Below are 19,936 nucleotides of genomic sequence, written 5' to 3'. Positions count from 1 at the left end.
GGTTGTTTCTTCAGAACCCTAGAATTAGTCGGGGTACACATAAACTGCACTGGACGGCTATTCATCAAATATAAGGAATTGAATAAGGATATAAGATGTCTTGTAACATTCTATTTTGGAGTATAATTGGTTGGACAATCTTAGAACATACTTGACAATGGTGGACCCATTTAGACCTACAAATCAATGTACTTTTCGTAAGAAAGATCCAAATCCAACAACACCCATTATTCAGACAGCCATGATACCACCTCTACATGCTACGCACTCATACCCTTTCAACCCCCAAAATCAAGAATTATTCTCACAATTTCTTTCAACGGAATATGGGGGTTCCGATTCTAGCAGCGGCGGCGAAGGATAATCTGAGCGATAAAGCGGCGATGATGAGAGACTCGCTGCACAAGAGTCAATCAATCACAGACAAAATGGTTTCCATTCTGGGTTCTTTTGACCACCGTCTTTCTGCCCTAGAAACCGCCATGCGTCCCACCCAGGTTAAACGAACTTCTTGATCTGTTTTTTTCAAGTTTACTAAATACCCACTTAGGATCCAATTATGAGGAAATAATGGGGAATTCATAGTGAAGCAAGCATTGAATTTGAATTTTAGGGGAAGCATTCGATACCCACTTTAGATATTTGTTTGAATTATGAGAAAATACAGGGAGTTAATACTGAAAGCATTGGATTTGAATTTTAGGGGAAAGCAGTAGAAGCTTGATATGCTTTTCTGTTGGTTAAACAAACCCTTTTATGTGATATAGGGGTATTCATATTGAAGCAAGCATTGAATTTGAATTTTAGGGGAAAGCATTCAGTACCCACTTTAGATATTCATTTGAATTATGGGAAAATATAGGGAAACTCATAATGAAGCAAGCATTGGATTTGAATTTTAAGGGGAAGCAGTAGAATCTTGATCTGGTTTTCTGTTGGGTAAACAAACCCTTTTATGCCATCAATGTGAACAAGAATTTAACAACCACATATACACAACATATATTGGTTGTGCAAATTAACCATGGTTTGGTGTAAATGTTAAATAAACACACAATAGTTTGCAAGAATAATCAGTTTCATACATATCATGAAGATGCAGGTTCAAAGAAAATAGCATTTGACATTTCTTTTGGCCCAAGTCTATAATTCTAGTAAAATTTAGTGTTTTTTCTTGCATTTTTTGAGAAAATGATGGTCTGTCTACAGTGAAAAACCAGGTACAATGGTTTGGAAAATCACCCATTTGTCCTTTGCGGGATAATTTTGATATCATATTTTGTAATTTGGGGTTTATAACATATACCCGTTGTGATATGTTCTTTGATCTACTATCCAACTATTGGATAGATGTCAGGTTTGCATACATCTTACCACTCATCCCTACTTCCGAGTGGGATATATTGAGTATGTCTGGTTTGGGGGTTTATCAGTCATCCAAAGTGGGTTGTCATTTCTTACTCCACCAATTTGTTTGATCTTTGAGAAATTATAGGCCAATTTCACGTGAAGCAGTCATTTGTATTGGAATTCAGAAAACCGGTGCTAAAAATACTGCATTGGTCTACTTTAAGTTCATTGTATACTATTAGTCAGAAACACCCATGATAGTTTTGGTTTGATTTCAATGATATAGACAACAAAATTATATTTATTTGCCGTTTTGCCATTATTCACAGTAGATCAATCTTGTCGCCATAGCCGTCGATGCAAAATGATGTAGATCGAATGATTTGTAGTTGAGGGTTTCGTAATTTGAACACCCTAATGGAAAACTAATGAACCTTCAATATGAACGTTTACTAAAGAAATTTGTAATCATGTTGTGATATTTTTTTGGATAAGTTTTGGATACAACTAGTCTTATGTCGCATTCTTCCCCCTTGTAGATAAGAACACATGCTATACGCAGAGCTCATGAGAACATTGACAAGACTTTGAAGGCTGCTAATGTTATCTTGGACAGATTCGATCTTTCTCGCGAGGTTGGTTTCTGTTAACTACTCATTATTCATGATCTTTTACGAGGTAGTTCTTCCATAGATTATCACATTTTTCATGGTTTTCTTACTCCTTTGTGACGGACATGCTGCGTTCTCAAGTCCAACTTTTGCTATTTGTTAGGTTTCCAAGAATTCCATGTGTCAAAGGCATTGCTAAATAGTACTCCCTTCATCCCAAAATAAATATCTATGATGAAAAGGGCAGAAAGTTTTTGAAATGTGTGATTATTACACTTTTTAATCAACTAAAAGACAATTTTATCCTTAATAATAGAGGAAGTAATGAATTTCTCTATCTCATAATTAAAGGTAGAATTGGAAATTAGGCACTTGATTTTGAAAGTGGACACTTATTTTGGGACATACTAAAATAGAAATATTGAGTTATGGACACTTATTTTGGGATGGAGGGATTATGAAACTAAGAAGAGATGCTTGACATATCTCCCAATAGAGAATCAGTGATAGAATAAATATTTTCCGAAATGACCCGGGAAACCAACCAATAAATAAATGAGATTGTGGAACTTCAATTTGCAATTCACGTTTGGTTTTTTATGCAATCATTTGCAATAATTTTATATCGTCTATCATGGTGTTACTTCTGTAAACTAATGGTGAATGTGTCAGCAAAATTCAATTTACTTTGCCATCTTCCTTCATTTGTAATCATTTTCTATCCTCTATAAGATTTTTTTCAATCTCCATGTAAAATTATGCATCACATTAGGTATGCATTATATTTAAAAGTCGTAATATTATAGGACATAGATAGGGGGGGATCTATGAAGGCCCCAGCGGGTTCCATACATCCGCTCAACCGATTTTCGCAAGTAGAATTTTTTTTGGGATATGGAAGGTGCACATGCTAAACTTTGAGGGGTGCTCCGGGATATTAGAAAATACAAGGGACATCAACCAAAAAACTGAAAAAGTCCTCTTGAACAAACAAAACAAATCGACAAACTCCCTCGAAATCAACCAAAAAACTTAAAAAATCCCTCGAAATGGTGGAATTCGGCTAAAAATACATTGGGCGACTTTGCAGGCCTTTGATTTGATCCACTTTAAAGGTGCACCCACTCGGCAAAAATCCTGGTCCGCCACTGACATGGAAGTAGTGTTCTTGAGCGAACTAGTGGTTAATCAACACAAATTCTTCTAACCTATCCAATGAGTATTTTTCATTATAAAAATAATAAAAGCTCATAGAAAGACACCAAAAGCACCCAATATATAAAGTGTTTCATCTTTGTTATCTTTCAACGATAGATGATGCTTCTTTCTATGATATATGTTTTGGCATTTCCTATCGGACTTGACACATAGTTTAAGTAAAATGTTTATCTGTTCATCAAATATCAAAAACACCCGTCAATAGGGGCGGATCTATGAAGTCCCAACAGGGTCCCGTACACCTGCTCAACTGATATTTGCAAGTAGAATTTTTTTAGGGTATGAAAGTTGCACAAGCTGAACTTTGAGGGGTGCTCTGAGATAGTAGAAATACAAGGGACATAAACCAAAAACCTGAAAAAAAAAGTCCCTCGAAATCAACCAAAACCAAAAAGTCTCTTGAAATCAACCAAAAAATTTAAAAAATCCCTCGAAATGTGGAATTCAGCTAAGAAGATATTGGATGCCTTTGTAGGCCTTTGATCCACCTTAAAGGTGCACCCACTCAGCAAAAATCCTGGGACCTCCGCTGCCGTCAATTAAGGCAAATAGGAGCATCTTGTGGTTCCAAATCAATATCGTCAATTCACTTCTAAGGGTCATTATTGGCCAATACGTAACTTCTACTTGCAACTTTTATGGGATGAATGGATTGTAATTTATCCATTGATTTGAGTATATATGTGTCCAATATGCAGGCGGAGGCTAAAATACTTAGAGGTCCACATGAGGATCTTGAAGGCTATCTTGATTCTATTGAGCAGCTAAGAAGCAATATTCGTTTTTTCACCAACAATAAAAGCTTCAAGAGTAGTGATGGGGTGGTCAGCCATGCAAATAATTTGCTTTCCAAAGCTATCTCCAAACTGGAACATGAATTTAAACAGCTCTTATCATCTTACAGGCTCGTTTTCAATATTCTAAAACATTTTTTATCGTGATCTTTACATGTGTATTTATTTTATTTTCTATTGCCATGTTTGGCAACCATAAGCTAGCTTATTCTTTAGGCTTATTGAAAAAGAATCCTTTGCTTAGCTATAAGCTGCCTTTTTAAAACGAAACGCTACTTCAAGTAGCGTTTCAATAAGCTTCAACGGTTTTTTTTCCACCTTTTTCCAATTATGCCCTTTATATTTCCAATCTAGCTTATCGGTTAGTTTTTACAAGACATGACTGGTTTATCGGTTAACAGGCCGCTAGCTTTTATAATTTGCCAAACATAACCTTAGAAGGCCTAGAAAACCAAACCCGATGAACGGCCTTAGAAGGTGTTAAGTGGAGCTACACTGCTGAGTAACCTAGCTCTTGATCTTCTAATACGAGATTAAGTGAACACATAAGTAGTTTTATTAAATAGGGTCGGGTTCAGGGGAAAACAGCAAAAAAATGAAAAACCGAGGAACACCCTAGTAACCATTCATTTGTACAGGATGCACATGTGCATACAAGTAATTTGTAAGTAATTTTTCCAGCATGCACACGTTTATAGAAACCAAGAAACATCTTCAATTACTTGTATGCACATGTGCATATCATACAGACGAACTGTTATTAAGGTGTTCCTCATTTTTTCATTTTTTTGGGAGTTCCTACCTAACCTCACTCTATTTAAATATATATAAATGCGATATTTGTAGATTATTTAAACATATAATAATTAAATTTTTTGATACAATTACTTTCTTAATGACCAATTTCATAATTTCATTGTTTCAATTATACCATTACTAAGAAAGGACTGAAAGATTGCTTCAATGTTGAGAAAAGCTGATACACCTGCATAATTTATTGAATTACTTGATTCATTTAACGAATTCTTTCAGCAAACCTGTGGAACCTGATCGGCTATATGAGTGCCTCCCCAATTCCCTACGGCCATCATCTGGGTCACCTGAAGCAAGTGGCAAAAATCCTTCCAATAGTCATACCGATCACATCACTGCAGAAAATGCTGTTTACAATCCTCCAGTCCTCATACCACCTCGGGTACTGCCCTTGCTTCATGATTTAGCTCAGCACATGGTGCAAGCTGGTCATGCACAACAATGCTTGATTATTTACAGGTAAAAAGACTATCTTTTTTGGTATTTTTTGAAACACCCATTTTGTTGGTGGTCATTATTTACAGGTAAAAAGACTGTCTTTATTGGTAAAAAGACTCTTTATTGGTGGTCATTATGAAGTGATCGTATTGATTTATTTGACTTCTTTTAGAGATGAGATAAATTGAGAAGGAAACACCCATTTTTGCTGGATTTGGGGTCTAGTTTAGACACTAAACCAAGCACAAGTTCGCCGATCCAATTTATTCAATGAGTTGCAAGTGAGAATAAGACAAATATCATGTATTATCTGTTTTCTGTCTGAAATTTACTCATAAATGGCGCCACCCTTACTCATAAAATAAAATAAAGATCTTAGCAATAACCATGAATTTAAACAATTTGTTGAAGCATGTAAAGTTACGTGTCTGATTTTTTTTTCTTTCATGCAAGTATTATTGTGTGTGTGTTTGATGATCATAACATATTTTTCATCGGAATACAACAAAAAATGAACAATATTACATGTCCCCCCCCCCCCCTGGTTCTTTCAAAGTGATATATCTGCACATGTTCTTGTCGTTAGGGATACCCGATCTCAGGTTCTGCAAGAAAGCCTTCACCAATTGGGAGTGGAGAAGCTTAGCAAAGATGATGTCCAAAAGATACAATGGGAGGTCTTGGAACTCAAGATTGGGACTTGGATTCATTTTATGCGCATTGCAGTAAGTTCATTGAGTAATTTTCCATAAAAGTTGCAACATTTCCTTATTTGGATAGATTCTGAATTACTCCCTCCTTCCCCAAATAAGTGTCCAAATATCTATTTAGTTTGTTCCAAAATAAGTGTCCACTTTCAAAAGTAAGGGCCTACTTTCCGATTATACCTTCTATTAAGGGTAAACTTGTCATTTAGTTAACTAAAAAGTTTAATAAATATGACATCTCTAAAACTATGTGCCTTTTTCATTGTGGACATTTATTTTGGGACGAAAGGAATACTTGCTTGTTATGCAAATAAATTGATGAATTCCTTTATTTGTCCTGGTGGGTATTTTTGATTTCGATGAATAACCAAACATTTTATATTTTTGTTGAAAATTACTTGAGGAAGTTGTTAATTGTGTCAAACAGGTAAAATTGTTGTTTGCTGCAGAAAGAAAAGTTTGCGATCAAATGTTTGAAGGCATTGAGTCCCTTAAGGATCAATGTTTTGCCGAGGTTACAAGAGGCAGCGTCGCCATGCTACTTAGTTTTGGAGATGCAATTGCCAAAAGCAAGAGATCACCAGAGAAGTTATTTGTGCTTCTCGACATGTACGAGATTATGCGCGAGCTTCACTCTGAGGTATATATATGTTCTCTATCAATGCTCACGTGTTTTTTTAATTTTTTTGTCGTAAGATGCAAATTGAAAGATGTAGTTGATAAATTGGTAATATTGATAACCACATTAATATTTGCGGCCTCTCTACCCTAGGTAGATGTAAGGTCTGCATGCATCCTTGCCTCCCAGATCCTACTTTCCGAATGGGATATAGCGGATAATTTTGGTTTGATACTATATCTCCTTTTTTTGGAGATTGCAAGACTACTTGAAACACACATCTTTATGTGTTTCTTCCATTTGTATTGCAAGTCTATATATATAGAGTCAAATTCAAGGGCACAAAAATATGAAAAACTGAGGAACCTACTAATGACCATTCATCTGTACGGTACGCACATGTGCATACAAATAATTTGTTCGGTACGCACATGTGCATAACATGCACACGTGCATAGAAACCAGGAAACATCTCCAATTCCTTGTATGCACATGTGCATACCATACAAATGAATGGTTATTAGGGTGTTTATCAATTTTTCATTGTTTTGGGGGTTTTCCCCGAACCTAACTCTATATATATAGACGCACAAACCAACAAATGGACGTAATTCTAGTTTCAAATGGTATTTTTCTAGATGTTTTAAACAAAATTGCTCCAAACGTCCCAAAATATATGCAACGATGTCCTTTGCAAGATGTTTCAAAACTAATGCAACATTTTTGTAATTTTCATAAGATTTCAATCAAAATACAACTTTGCCCATTAGTAGTTGTTACAAAATAGCAAGATTACTCTTTGGTCCACAAGACTATCAGATTTTATTGCGATTTATTGGTGGTTTAAATATTTGATTAGTAGTCAAACATTCACTTTATAGGTCATAAGGATGTATCTAACAGGTTTTAGAAGTCCAAGGAGTTATTTAACAGGTTTTGGAATGTCCAAGGACTTATTTGTTTCAAAAAATTGTCCAAGGACTTAATCATTCCAAACACTAAAGTCCATTGGGTTTTTTTAGACTTTTACCTTTCTTTAAACACTATGCCTAAGGTTTATATGTTTTGACCATTTTACGATTACGTTCTCCGGGTCCCATCAGTGCTAGTTCTCCTTGAACTTTTTGGATGATTTTCATGAAGAAATTTATACTTATAAGCCAGATTATTTGCAGATTGAAACACTTTTCAGTGGTAAAGCTTGCAAAGAAATTAGAGAAGCTGCATTAGGTTTGACGAAGCGACTTGCACAAACAGCAAAAGAGACGTTTGGAGATTTCGAAGAAGCGGTTGAAAAAGATGCAACAAGAACGGCCGTGGCAGACGGGACTGTTCATCCTCTCACAAGCTATGTGATCAACTATGTGAAATTCTTGTTTGAGTAAGTTAACTAAAGAATTCCTCATATTTTATTTATTTCCATAGAAATAATTATGTTTTCATTTCGAAGTTGGAATTGCATTTTTGTTCTTTGCCACAAGATTTCCCTTACGGAGGGTGTTTAAGTGTTTGACTAATAGTCAAATGATTTTTACAAAAAACTATGTACCCGCTCGTATGAAGGGAGTAGCACTATTAAGGGTATGCTTGGCAAACTAGCTGATAAGTTGTTAGCCGTTGGCTGATAAGCTAGTTGCTTTCATTTAATAGTTGAACATTCTTTTCTATTTCTAGAATTCATTTCTTGGTGTCAAAATACATGGGGACTAGTTGAAGTAATGAGCCTCCCAATATGTTTGGTATAAAAAACTAGTTGATAAGCTAGAAATGTAAAATTACATAAAAAGACATGTTGGAAAATTAATGGGAAAAAATAAGGGGCATAATTGGGAAAATAAAACCTCGAGCTTAATGAAATGCTACTTGAAGTAGCATTTCAGAAAGCTAGCTTATAAGCTAGTTTATGACTAACCAAACGAGACTTTTTTCGATAAGCTAAAAAAATAAGCTAGCTTATGAATGCCAAACATGGCCTAAAGGGGCTGTTTGGTTGGTATTCCATCAAGTCCTGTATGGATAAAGCTGTCTGTGTGGATTAATCTGTCTGTATAGATAGAGAAGATTTTTGTTTTAGGTTGTTGTAGCATAATCAAAAGCAATAGACGTTGCATCTTTTACAAAAAATTACGTTTCTTTGGAAGCCTAAACTTGCAAAAATGCAAAGTAATCGCTCACAAGTTACATTTTCTAAACGTGTCTTCAGCTATCAATCAACATTGAAGCAATTGTTCCAAGAGTTTGAAAGAGGAGACGACTCGAACTCTCAGCTGGCATCTGTGACGATGCGAATTATGCAAGCCCTTCAAACCAATTTGGAAGGGAAGTCAAAGCAGTATAAAGATCCCGCATTGACCAACTTGTTCCTTATGAACAATATTCATTATATGGTCAGATCTGTTCGCAGGTTTGATATCTAAACCATAACTTGTTGAATTTGGTAAACCTTTTCTGCACCCCCCCCCCCCCGGGACCCACTATGGTGCATACGGTGGCATAGGGCACCACTTTGTTCTTCTGTAGTAGTGTAAATTTTTTTAGGGTTGTGAATGGTGCCACAATATTATTTTCTTGGGTGCAACTGTATATTTCTTGAAACTACAATATAACACAAGTTTCTCTGAAAAAGTTGGTTTGCATGGTCTTTTCTCCCTTTTGAGGCGCAGGTTCGATTCCCATTTGTATCATTTTCTTAGTTTTTAGCTTTTAAATGCAGGTTTATTATGTTTCTGAATTTTTTCGGGATAAAAGACTCGAACATAGGACCTCACATACAAAAAGCAAGGAACTAACCAACAGTAACGATGATTTTAAGAAAATAGGCATAGCTTCTTTTTGTTAGTCAAATGATGCCACCACTTGAAAAAATTTCTAGGTATGCCTCTTGGGGGGGGGGGGTCTTCTCGGAAACGACCTCTTTGTCTCTTGAGACATGGGTAAGGTATGCGTACTTTTTATCCTCCCGAATGCCTCCGGGTGTGATATATATTGGGTTTGTTTGGTTTGGTTTCCAGATTGATTTTTATTATTATTTTGAAATTTATTTTTGGTGTTAGGTCTGAAGCGAAGGATTTGTTAGGGGATGATTGGGTGCAACGACATAGAAGGATTGTACAACAACATGCCAATCAATATAAAAGAAACGCATGGACAAAGGTATGTTAAGTAAATCTATTGGCGAACATTTCAAACTATTGTTACTTGTCACTTTGTTTCTGAAGAAGCAAAATACTATCAGGAATGCAAAAAGAAAACTTAAGTTGGTAGAAAATAGAGAAACCGTAACAACCCGTCCCACATGGATAGGAAAGTAGATTTGTGAGTTTCTTATAAACTCAAAGTTGTGGGCTACCAATAACTTCCACCATGGTTTTAAGTTGGATTTGAAAAGTTATTGCGTCAGCCTGTTGCTTTGGGCTTGGGGCATTACAAATGGTATGAGAGCCAACCCTTGTACCATCAGGATGGTGTGGACAAACCTCATTGAGGATGATGAGTCCCTGAGGGGAAGTTCTTAACATCTTAGGCAAATCCCACATTACCGATGAACAAAGAGAGGATGTTGGGAAGGCTTGACGAGGACGTTAGGTAAATTTACCTAGAGCTATGGTCATCGTAATCCTCCTATTCGACTTAGCTCTCCCTGAAAAGGAGGTGATCCAGCCGCACCTTCCAGTACGGCTATCTTTTTACGACTTCACTCCAGTCACTAGCCCTGCCTTCGGCATCAAAAAGGGCTTGGCATTTCACTCTTTGTTGTGGGGTTGTCACGGATTGGCCGGCCATACGGATAGGGAAGTCCAAGGAGCTTTTTCTTTGTGGAGGTTTCACATCACATTAGTCATTCCATTCCTTCCGGATAACCTAAAGCWGGCCTACTTAAGAGAGGGTACTTTTTGTTAGGATTTAAGTGGGGGAGCTTGTAACAACTCCCCCACATATGAGAGAAAAAATGGAATTGTGAGCTTATAAGCTCAAGGTTGTGGGCTATCAGTAACTTCTATTACAGTTTCAAGTTGATTTGGAGGTTTCTGGGCCAGCTAGCTAGGCTTTGGGTTGTTACATAGGTAGAATAGTTGTTTAAGGTTTGGTAAGACAAAACTGGACAAGACAAAACAGATGAAATGACCAATTTCCCCCTAATGAGTTGTTTGTCTTTTATATATTTTGATTAATTTATGTAATATATTAAATTATAATAAAATAAATATTTTTATTACAAAAAATACATCGTTAGAAAGTTTTCGTCAAGACGATTAAAATGACAAAAATAAAAAAGTTCATTTAGTTTTCAAATTTTATTTTATACATTTTATACATTATTTTATTATAATTAATATATAATAAATTATATAAAGTTAACCAAAATATAGAAACCGTATAAAAATAATATTTTGAGGACGATAAAGTGAAAGTTTAAAGAGCATAAAATACAATAATTAAAAATTTAAAGAATGAATAAAATGTAAAGAGGATTGCATATTTGATGTTTTAGAAGAGAATTAGGTTTTATTTGAGGTTATATTGGAAAATATAGGCCTGTTCCACCTTGTTCCATAGGGTCACTTTGTTCCACTCTGTTTACGTCTGTTCCACATAAAAGTCGTGCCAAACGTGGAACAATATCCATGTTCTGTCCCGCCCAGTGTACCAAACGCACCCTAAATAAACCAAAATATAGCTGAAATTGTTTGTCTTTTTGCGTTTTTAGAAGTATGTGGTGGTTTGGGTATCATACGCTAAGCACAATGGTTTGGAATGCTAATTACCTAACAGTTGTGCATCCTATGTAAAAGTGTTACAATAAGTTGATAGAACGCTTTTGGCCGTCCTAACAAGTTGTTTGGGACAATTTTGAAATAAAACGTTATATTAGTCTTTCTATATGACATTATTTGAAAACGCGTCTGTTTTTCCTCCAATAGATCCTACAGTGTCTATCGATTCAAGGCTTGACTTCATCAGGCGGCGGTGGTTCTGCTGGTGGTGATGGAGGAAATAGTAGCGGGGCTTCCCGAGCTCTTGTGAAAGACAGGTTTGTTTTTCGGCACTACCCTTTTGATTACAACTTCAAAAACATCAAAATGTTCATCTGATCGAAACCAAAATGTTGTGGTATTAGGTTAAAGATTTTCAATCTTCAATTCGAGGAGCTTCATCAACGACAATCTCAGTGGACCGTTCCTGACTCGGAGCTTCGGGAATCGTTGAGACTTGCGGTTGCCGAAGTCTTGTTGCCTGCATACAGATCGTTCATCAAACGTTTTGGGTACGATGCTCTGATAACTTAACGGGCTTAAACTATAGGCATGATCACATGGGCTCAAGCCGGCTTGGTGGCTCGTGTGAGCCCGCCCGCCTGTATTGGTTCAGTTTCGGCTATTTAGCTCAATGACCTTCTCCGGAAGTTGGTTTTGCAAAATGACCCTCTAACGTATTTATAAAATTTATATGGGAACATGCTCATTTTAAACCGGGGAACCTTTGGTTTAGTAACCTTTAAATTCATGACCTTTTGACAGATTTGAAAATGTCACTTTCTTATACTCTAGAAACTTGTCGGAAGGTCTTTGATTTAAGAGTAAATTACGGTTTTCATCCCTATGTTTTGTTAAAAATTGCCATTTTTGTCCCTTTGGTTTATGTTCATATGGTTTGGATTTCATTGTTGTTTCTGTCCTTATGATTTACAATTTATTATTATTTCAGTCCCTGTGGTTTGCAGTTCTTTACTGTTTTGGTCCCTTGTACTTTAAAGGTAGGAATTAGTCTAGGGACGAAAATAGCAATAAATTGCAAACCATAGGGACGAAAATAGAAATTTCTAAACCACAGGGACGGAAATAGAAATTATTAACAAACCATAGGGACAAAAATTGTAATCTACTCTAAGATATAAATAACATCTATGAGGAGGTCATTTAGCTATATAACTCTCCGAACGAGGTAAAATGTTCAGATGAAGGTTCATTGAGCTAAATGTTTTTGTAAAAGGTCCTGCTCGTAATTGAAAACTCATTTTAAGTATATAATTATATACGATAAATGCAATAAATAAACTCACACACCCTCCTCACCTTTGGTGAGGTTTGAACCCCTGACCTCCTAAGTGGCCAAGGACTACGATACCGCTAAAGCAAAAACCCTTTGGTAGGTTTCTTTATCTTTCTGGTGCGGCTCGAGTGAGCCCGCTAACCTTGGCGCAATTCGAGGTCAAGAATTCGAATTTTTAGGTTCGTGTTGGAGAATTAACCTCAACCCAAAAGAAATTGTAACGTTGTTTTGTGTCATTGGTTACAGGGTATTGGTCGAAAATGGGAAGACTCCTCACAAGTACATAAGGTATTCGGCAGATGATCTTGATCGGATGCTTGGCGAATTTTTCGAGGGTAAGACTTAGAAAATAAAGCGTGTGCACGGGCACAAGACCGTACGTATGCAATTTTTCATCGTATGTGTTTGTATCTAGTCGAATGTTTGCTTAGTTAATGTCGTTGCGAGAGATTCCTTTTTTCTTTTTGTAATTTTGTATAGATTCTAAGGAAGTTGAACTACGAGTGTTTTTTTTTGTTATTAAACGCTATCATAGTTACTCCGAGAAAGTCAACACAAAAGTCAAATCCGTGTATTCGTGATGTACGGTTGTAATAATTATTAATCGATACACAGATCGATTTAAAAATGATCTTTATAGAAGAGTGAATGCCTTATTTCGATATAGTTGGAGTTGCAGCTGGTCTGAGTAGAAGATGTTACTAGTAGGCATGGCAACGGGGCGGGGATGGGGCGGGTTTTCTAATCCCCGACCCCGGTTCCCGGTGGGTACGGGGATTAACATCCCGTCTTTGGTTTATTTTCTGATCAAACTCTGATTCTCGTCCCCGTTCAAGACCTAATTTTAGAAAATAAATAATATATATATATATATATATAAATTATATAAAATATATTAATAAAATTATACACCGGCTATGGGGCGGGTCGGGGGTACAATACTCGGCCTTGTCCCTAACCCTAGTTTAAATCTACCCGGGACCCGTTTTAGCCCCCGTTCGAGTCGGGATAAATCACTACCCTTAAATGTTAGATGAAGTGGGTTTTGTTTTTCTCCTTTAAATGCTTCAAGACTTGTACTGTACATGAGAATGAATGTTTTATTTTTATCGATACTCGTTTCGTTACCTGCTATTGAGAATGAATAGGTAGGGTAAGATATAGATACCAGGTTTATGAGATGGATAACTACTCGTTACTTTAAATGGATGGTATAATGGAATAACCCCTTCCGAATACCATTGGGTTCACGTGAGACCAGGCTGTTTTCGTGAGACCACATTTTTACACTTGAAACTTCACAGTAAAAACACTGTGAAGGTTTAAAAAAGTCGAACTTTCACAGCAAAAACACTGTGAAGGTTTAAAAAAGTCGAACCTTCACAGCAAAAACACTGTGAAGGTTTAAAAAAGTTGAACCTTTACAGCAAAAACACTGTGAAGGTTACCTTCACAGCATTTTGTTGTGAAGTTTCAAGTGTAAAAAGCTAGTCTCACGAAAACAAGATGGTCTCACGTGATCCCAAGTCTATATATATATATAAAGAGAGAGATGTTCATACAAGAATGATACATATTCAAGAAAATAAGAGAATAATTATGGATCAATACACAATGTCTTAAACGATGATGATTCACACGATTATCACAATGTCTTTATCATAGTTGATAACACACTCAGTAATCAAACAAGGGAAATTATAACAAACTGAGAAGTTGATACCTTATATGTCCGATTAACACAATTTGTTGGAGTAACATGAATTTTATCACAGTTAACACATCGATTAGGTTCAACGATTTGGTACCACCTAATTATCACACTTCCATGATGAATTGCTATCACAGTACTTCCACGCTCATTTATTTTATAGAACAATACTTGCACAATGCAACGAGATACATCTCAATTTAATGTTTCATTTTATTTATTTTTTTCTTAGTCGATGTTATAATACGGTTTTATGTGATTTTGAGAAAGCGATAATGTTTTTAATTTTGAATAAATATAAAAATGAAGATATCATAATTTTTTTTTGATATTAGTACCAAGCTAACTATTTAAAATTTCTCTTTTTTTGTATTAATTCTTTAATTCATTTTTAGTTTAATAATTAAGTATTTTGTTAGAACTCAATAATTATCTTAATTATATTTTAGATTTTTTATATTTAAAATGAGATATTTATATTTTATTTAATTATGTTTATCTGTAATTAGTTAGACGAATTCAAAGATAAATCTTTAATAAATTATAATTTAATTATAATATTTCATTTTAAATAATATAAATTAATAAACAATACGTAAACCAATTTGGCCATGAGTCCATGGCGCCACCACGTGCCGCCCTTCCGATCCTCTCATTACTCCTCCATGCTTCTCTCTCTCCTCCTACGATCAACTTCTACTCTCTCTCATCATCGCCATCCATTTTTCCTCAACTTACCTCGGTCCGCCATGGAAGCTAACTCTAAAGGTGCATTTTATCTTCTTAAATTCTATTTCTCATCAAGTTCAGTGACGAACATCAAATTGTAGCTCCTCTAGTGAATACGTAGGGCGATTTTGAAGGTACTGATGGTTTTGGGTTTAATTTTGTTGTGAAAGATACCGAAGAGCCAAAAAAGGTTCAACAGGGAGAAACATGTTATAAAGGAGCCTCTGATGTCGATCCGTCGAAAAAAGTTTCCGATCTTATACTTCCTCATATCCTCAACCTGTGAGTTTTTGCTACTACTGCTGATTTGTTTTTTCTCGATATCTTATTGATCGGTTGTTCGACTTTCGATTTGCAATTCTCTTATTTATCAAGTTAGGAATATGATTTAAGTTGTAGAATGATATTTGGGATATCTTAACAGGAAGTTTTATTGATATTTGGGATATCTTAACAGGAAGTTTTATTGATATTTGAATTGAAAGTAGAATGTAGTAAAGGTCTCTGATGACACTTGGATTGGTTGGTAGAATATATCTTCGGAATTGGAATGAATAAATGATAAATGACCAAAATACCTTTTCCAGACCGGTGGTGGGACATGCTGGTTCAGACCGGTGGTGGTTGACAGTGGTTCATATCAGTGGTGGTTGGGAGGTTCAGACCGGCGGTTGTCGGCGGTGGTTCAGAACAGTGGTGGTCGGTGGTGATTCAGATGAAGTCCATATGGGTCTGGGTAAATTAAGTAGGGAAGATAAAGGGATAATTTTGTCTTTTGAAAAAATGGGATGGAATGGAATTGAGTTTCTTCTCAATTGTGATGGAATGACCAAATCCATGAGTGGTGGAATGTGTGGAATTCAATTCAATTTCATTCCATAGGTAAACCAGATGGCTGAACGGAATTTGGTCAACTCAAATTCTGTCGGAATCTTGCGAACCAAACGCCTCCCGAGAGTTTTGCATGTGTTGACTTAGCATTGACTTTGGAAGTATGTTGTTGGAATTCCCAAGTCCATCTCGAATTCGTGCCTCCTGTAGTCAAATTTCTTAGTGACGACAGACTAAGAACATTGATATGTAGCTTTGATCACTATATCCCACTTACTACAGAGTGGCATACCACTAGTTTGTATTGCAGGCTTACAAATTTTATTAAATTTGAAGCAATTCATACTACATTGTTATCTATGCACTGTGAATTTGTGTACTATGTGTGATATATATATATATATATGTGTGTGTGTGTGTGTGTGTCTTTCTTCTTCACTTAAGTGTTTCTCTTACACAAATCAACAATTTGTTAAGTAATTTTAATGTCGCTTATTTAAGGTATGCATCGCGTGCCTTACCTCGAGATTTTGAAATCTATGCACCTGATGCATCCTTTGAAGATCCACTTATGTGCGCTCGTGGGTAAGCACAATTGTGTGATCTGATTGCTTAGAATTGGTTCCAGAAACTCCATCTTTTACCTCTATGGTTATACTCATGTAAACTCCGCTTTCTGATTTCAGGATAAATCAAATCAAGTCAGCCTTTTATTCTCTTTCGAAGGTCAATAACTTACAACTCATCTCTTTATGGTATTCCATTTACATGCCCTAAATGGGATGGGAATATTAAATAGTTATTGGAGTAATAAAAAATTTAAAGTGTTCCAAATTATGCCAATCCTTAGGGGCAGTTTGGCTGGTTTTCCATTAACTCCTGTATAGATAAAGTTGTTTGTGTAGATTGATGTCTTTATAGAGTGGGGAGGTTTTTGTTTAGGAGGGTTTTTTCATAGATGGAAGGAACATGTTTTTTAATTGGGTGTGACAGGTCTGGAAAAATTTGGCTTTCTGCATAAAGTTCTCCCATATGAATAAGTCGCTTTCTATATCATTAAGCCATCACCATACAGTCATGTATAGCTGACCGAATAAGCTGCAAATCCCATTAAGCTAGTTAAGCTGCTAATAAACAGGCCCTAAGAGATTTATAACTTATCTAAGTGCAAGATTTTTCTTTTTGCGAAGGAAACAGTTTGTGTTTACAGGACATGCTTTTGAATTTACTTCCAATCTGCTTCTCACGTACTTCATCTGTCACGGAATTATATGACGTCTCTCATTCATAACTTACAGGTCTTTAGTGAGTCACGAATTGTAGAGTACAGCATCAAAGAAAATATACTTCCTCATGGAAGGAGAGAGGTTAATAATATGTTGGAATACCTTTTACATTTATTTTGTATTCTCTTCTTTTTTTGATATTTTTGTCTTCTTTTGAATTATAATAGATAGTCATTGACAACAAGCAATACTACAAGTTCATGGGGAAGGATATTGATATGATATCACTCATCAAGCTCTATGTAGAGAATGGGAAGGTCGTTCGTCATGAAGATTGGTAAGCATAATTTCTGTAAGTAGTTCCTTTACATTCTCGTTTCATACACTATGCACTAAATTATTCTCTACATAACAATTTCATATACTAGGGGATTTAACTTGGAAAAGAAAATGTTCCATACTAATGGTAGAGCCACTCTGAGGTTCCCTATGAAATGAGGCATGGAAGGGACCCTTGTTGTTTGGAAAAACCCTCCACTTCAATTGGTATTTTTTTCACGAAAAGTAGCAACATAATGCACTATCTCCCTTCAACCCTTTGAGAGCACTGGGAAGGCGTCAGCCCCCATACATGATCTTACGACCGTAAGCCTTTCCTCGTTTGAGTCTTTCCCTTAATTTTAAGGCTATGCCATCTGTAAAAAATTGAAACTAACACTAGGAATCTTTGACAAGCAGTATCATGAATAATCTGACCGCCAGTCGGAATGGTTTGTGGGTTCCGGGGACCCATTATGGGACAGACAATGCATTAGCCTTTCATGTGGGTCGGAACTTACCTGACAATGCTTTACCATTTGTTAACATTACATATTCCCATTAGCTTTGTTTTTCCATAGATGTTCAAAGAGCATATATGGATGCTCTTTTTTGGGTATCATGGATTTTTGAGTTCTATTTCTTAGGTCTTTGATCCTGCGATAAACTAGTGTCCAACTTTTTGAATTCTTCAAATAGGAATGAGATAGTTCTAGCAATCATGTGTATATATATATATATATATATATATATATATATATATATTATATGTATATAGAGAGGGGGGGGAGGGTGAGGTGTCAGGCTCAGACTCTGAGAAAGATGATGACGAACCAATTTCGATAGTAAGCATTGGGCGGGCGATAGGGAGGACGGTCTCTGGATTGAATAGTAGTTATCATGAGAAGGGTAAGAAGAGATCTCCACCCTTGGATCAATCCTAATTAAAGATCATTTAAAATACCCTTCTAAGCTAATTCATGGGCAATTTGAGACGTGATCTGAGCCATTAGATCAAAACTAATAAAAAGTGATCAATGGTCCAAATCCCTTCTTACACTTCTCACCTTAACTCCTATTCTCACAGGATCCTTCTTCTATTTTATATATATATATATATATATACACACATCAGGTAGATTTAACTAGATTATAGGAGCTAAATGCTACTTGATAAGAACAGCAACTATGACAACCCTTTCTGGTCATACCCTCTTCTGATAGATGGCTTGTTTATAGACACTTTCACTCAAAAAGTTGAAAACGATGCCATTTGCTTGATATTTTGAAACTCTCATGTAGTTTGGGTAATATAGAAGCATTAAAGCTATGCTGTTACTGTTTTGTAGAATATCTGGTAGAGGGTCTAATACATTGAAGGTTGATGCGTTCATTCTTGGTGTTTATCACATTGAGAATAGTGTGGTGTGGTGGTTTAATTTGAATTGAAAACTTTGGTTAATAACTTTGTGTGATATGAATTTGGAAACACGAGTATGGAGCTTTGCTAAAACCATCCCCTATCCAGAAGCAAGTGCTGTACCGAACAAATAAACGAGTCGCTGAGTAAATGGAAAGAACGTAAAACGATTAACACATTAAGAAAAAAGAAACTATGCATCTCTTTCTTCTAACCAACCCTCACCGTGAACCTCACACTCACCTATCCAGCCACCACCACAACCCTCTTCACTGGATCTCCATGCCACGACATCTCATCAAGATCAGTAAATTTTATTTAATTGATGGACAACTTTATGGAACTTTTAACATTAGTAACTCACATCCTCTCAATTTCTCCAAGCTTTTTTTTGTAGTTATGTTTGAAGAAACCTCATATTCAGCCATCGAATTGACTCTTTTTAGCGAATGTTTACAGGTGGAACAAGAAGCCACTATGGGATAGAGAGACTTCTAAGGTGCCACTATTTGGACAAATCATGGAAATGACTCGAAGGGCTTCCATGTTAGCAACTCATGCTATGATGAGGTTTGGGAAGGATCCCACCAAATAATCGTCTTGAGAAAGGATATATTCGTCATTGTGTATGATCTATGTGTGCCGTCTTAGCTGGCTTGTCAACTTCTATAAGTCTGGGCACCCTGCTATAGCATGTGACATTAGCTTGCTGTAATATAATGGCCGAGTAGCATGGGTTCAACAAACTCTGTTGTCATGAGTTAACATCAGAGTGGAGAAATATTCAAATATATATATAAATGACACTATAATCTATTTTGTATAATCTGTTAGTATCCATGGTAACTAGTGACACATAATATTCCACTATTAAAATCTTCAATCGTCGTTAGTCTTTTCTCGTGCACTTGATTTTGCAGGCCTAAGAGGTATGAGTACATAGACCTTAAATACTTATGGTGATCCTTCCCATGGACCATGGTATGCTTAATTAGATTGGATCTGGTCCAATTTCTAAGCCCAAATGCTAGGCTGCCATGTTGGTAAGCTGAATCTATATTGTTTAATATTTAGCATCTTAAATATCCTGCTTGATACAC

At 36.0% G+C, this 19,936-nt stretch overlaps 2 protein-coding genes across 3 annotated transcripts; both read left to right on the top strand.

The window, feature by feature from the left end:
• The first annotated feature begins 235 nt into the window (after nucleotides 1–235).
• Nucleotides 236–13,234, top strand: LOC112509799 (exocyst complex component EXO70A1-like). The gene is made up of 12 exons (XM_025114965.1): nucleotides 236–497; nucleotides 1,890–1,985; nucleotides 3,878–4,083; nucleotides 5,006–5,245; nucleotides 5,811–5,949; nucleotides 6,359–6,571; nucleotides 7,726–7,931; nucleotides 8,754–8,954; nucleotides 9,604–9,703; nucleotides 11,473–11,582; nucleotides 11,670–11,816; nucleotides 12,848–13,234. Exons 1-12 carry the CDS (start codon nucleotides 258–260, stop codon nucleotides 12,945–12,947), a joined length of 1,998 nt encoding a protein of 665 aa, XP_024970733.1. The 5' UTR covers nucleotides 236–257; the 3' UTR covers nucleotides 12,948–13,234.
• A 1,667-nt stretch (nucleotides 13,235–14,901) lies between these two features.
• LOC112509650 lies at nucleotides 14,902–19,728 on the top strand. Of its 2 annotated transcripts, XM_025114720.1 has the most exons (7): nucleotides 14,902–15,080; nucleotides 15,212–15,323; nucleotides 16,374–16,457; nucleotides 16,559–16,598; nucleotides 17,171–17,239; nucleotides 17,326–17,435; nucleotides 19,296–19,728. In XM_025114720.1, exons 1-7 carry the CDS (start codon nucleotides 14,924–14,926, stop codon nucleotides 19,429–19,431), a joined length of 708 nt encoding a protein of 235 aa, XP_024970488.1. In that variant the 5' UTR covers nucleotides 14,902–14,923; the 3' UTR covers nucleotides 19,432–19,728. The 2 variants fall into 2 exon arrangements, with proteins under 2 accessions (XP_024970488.1, XP_024970489.1); XM_025114721.1 differs by lacking the exon at nucleotides 16,374–16,457.
• Nucleotides 19,729–19,936: the final 208 nt, after the last annotated feature.

This window comes from Cynara cardunculus (assembly GCF_001531365.2).
Source record: "Cynara cardunculus var. scolymus isolate 2C chromosome LG 3, CcrdV1, whole genome shotgun sequence".
Taxonomy (NCBI): domain Eukaryota; kingdom Viridiplantae; phylum Streptophyta; class Magnoliopsida; order Asterales; family Asteraceae; genus Cynara; species Cynara cardunculus.
This window is presented reverse-complemented; position numbering and strand designations above follow the sequence as displayed.

What these genes read in the sequence shown, in the direction of transcription:
- LOC112509799 (XM_025114965.1), top strand. Translation starts at nt 258, where the DNA reads ATGCTACGCACTCATACCCTTTCAACCCCCAAAATCAAGAATTATTCT. An exon ending in TATGTGAAATTCTTGTTTGA is followed by an intron (nt 7,932 to 8,753) that starts GTAAGTTAACTA and finishes ACGTGTCTTCAG; the next exon opens with CTATCAATCAACATTGAAGC. An exon ending in ATGGTCAGATCTGTTCGCAG is followed by an intron (nt 8,955 to 9,603) that starts GTTTGATATCTA and finishes TTTTGGTGTTAG; the next exon opens with GTCTGAAGCGAAGGATTTGT.
- LOC112509650 (XM_025114720.1), top strand. Translation starts at nt 14,924, where the DNA reads ATGAGTCCATGGCGCCACCACGTGCCGCCCTTCCGATCCTCTCATTAC. An exon ending in CTTCCTCATATCCTCAACCT is followed by an intron (nt 15,324 to 16,373) that starts GTGAGTTTTTGC and finishes CGCTTATTTAAG; the next exon opens with GTATGCATCGCGTGCCTTAC. An exon ending in GTCGTTCGTCATGAAGATTG is followed by an intron (nt 17,436 to 19,295) that starts GTAAGCATAATT and finishes GAATGTTTACAG; the next exon opens with GTGGAACAAGAAGCCACTAT.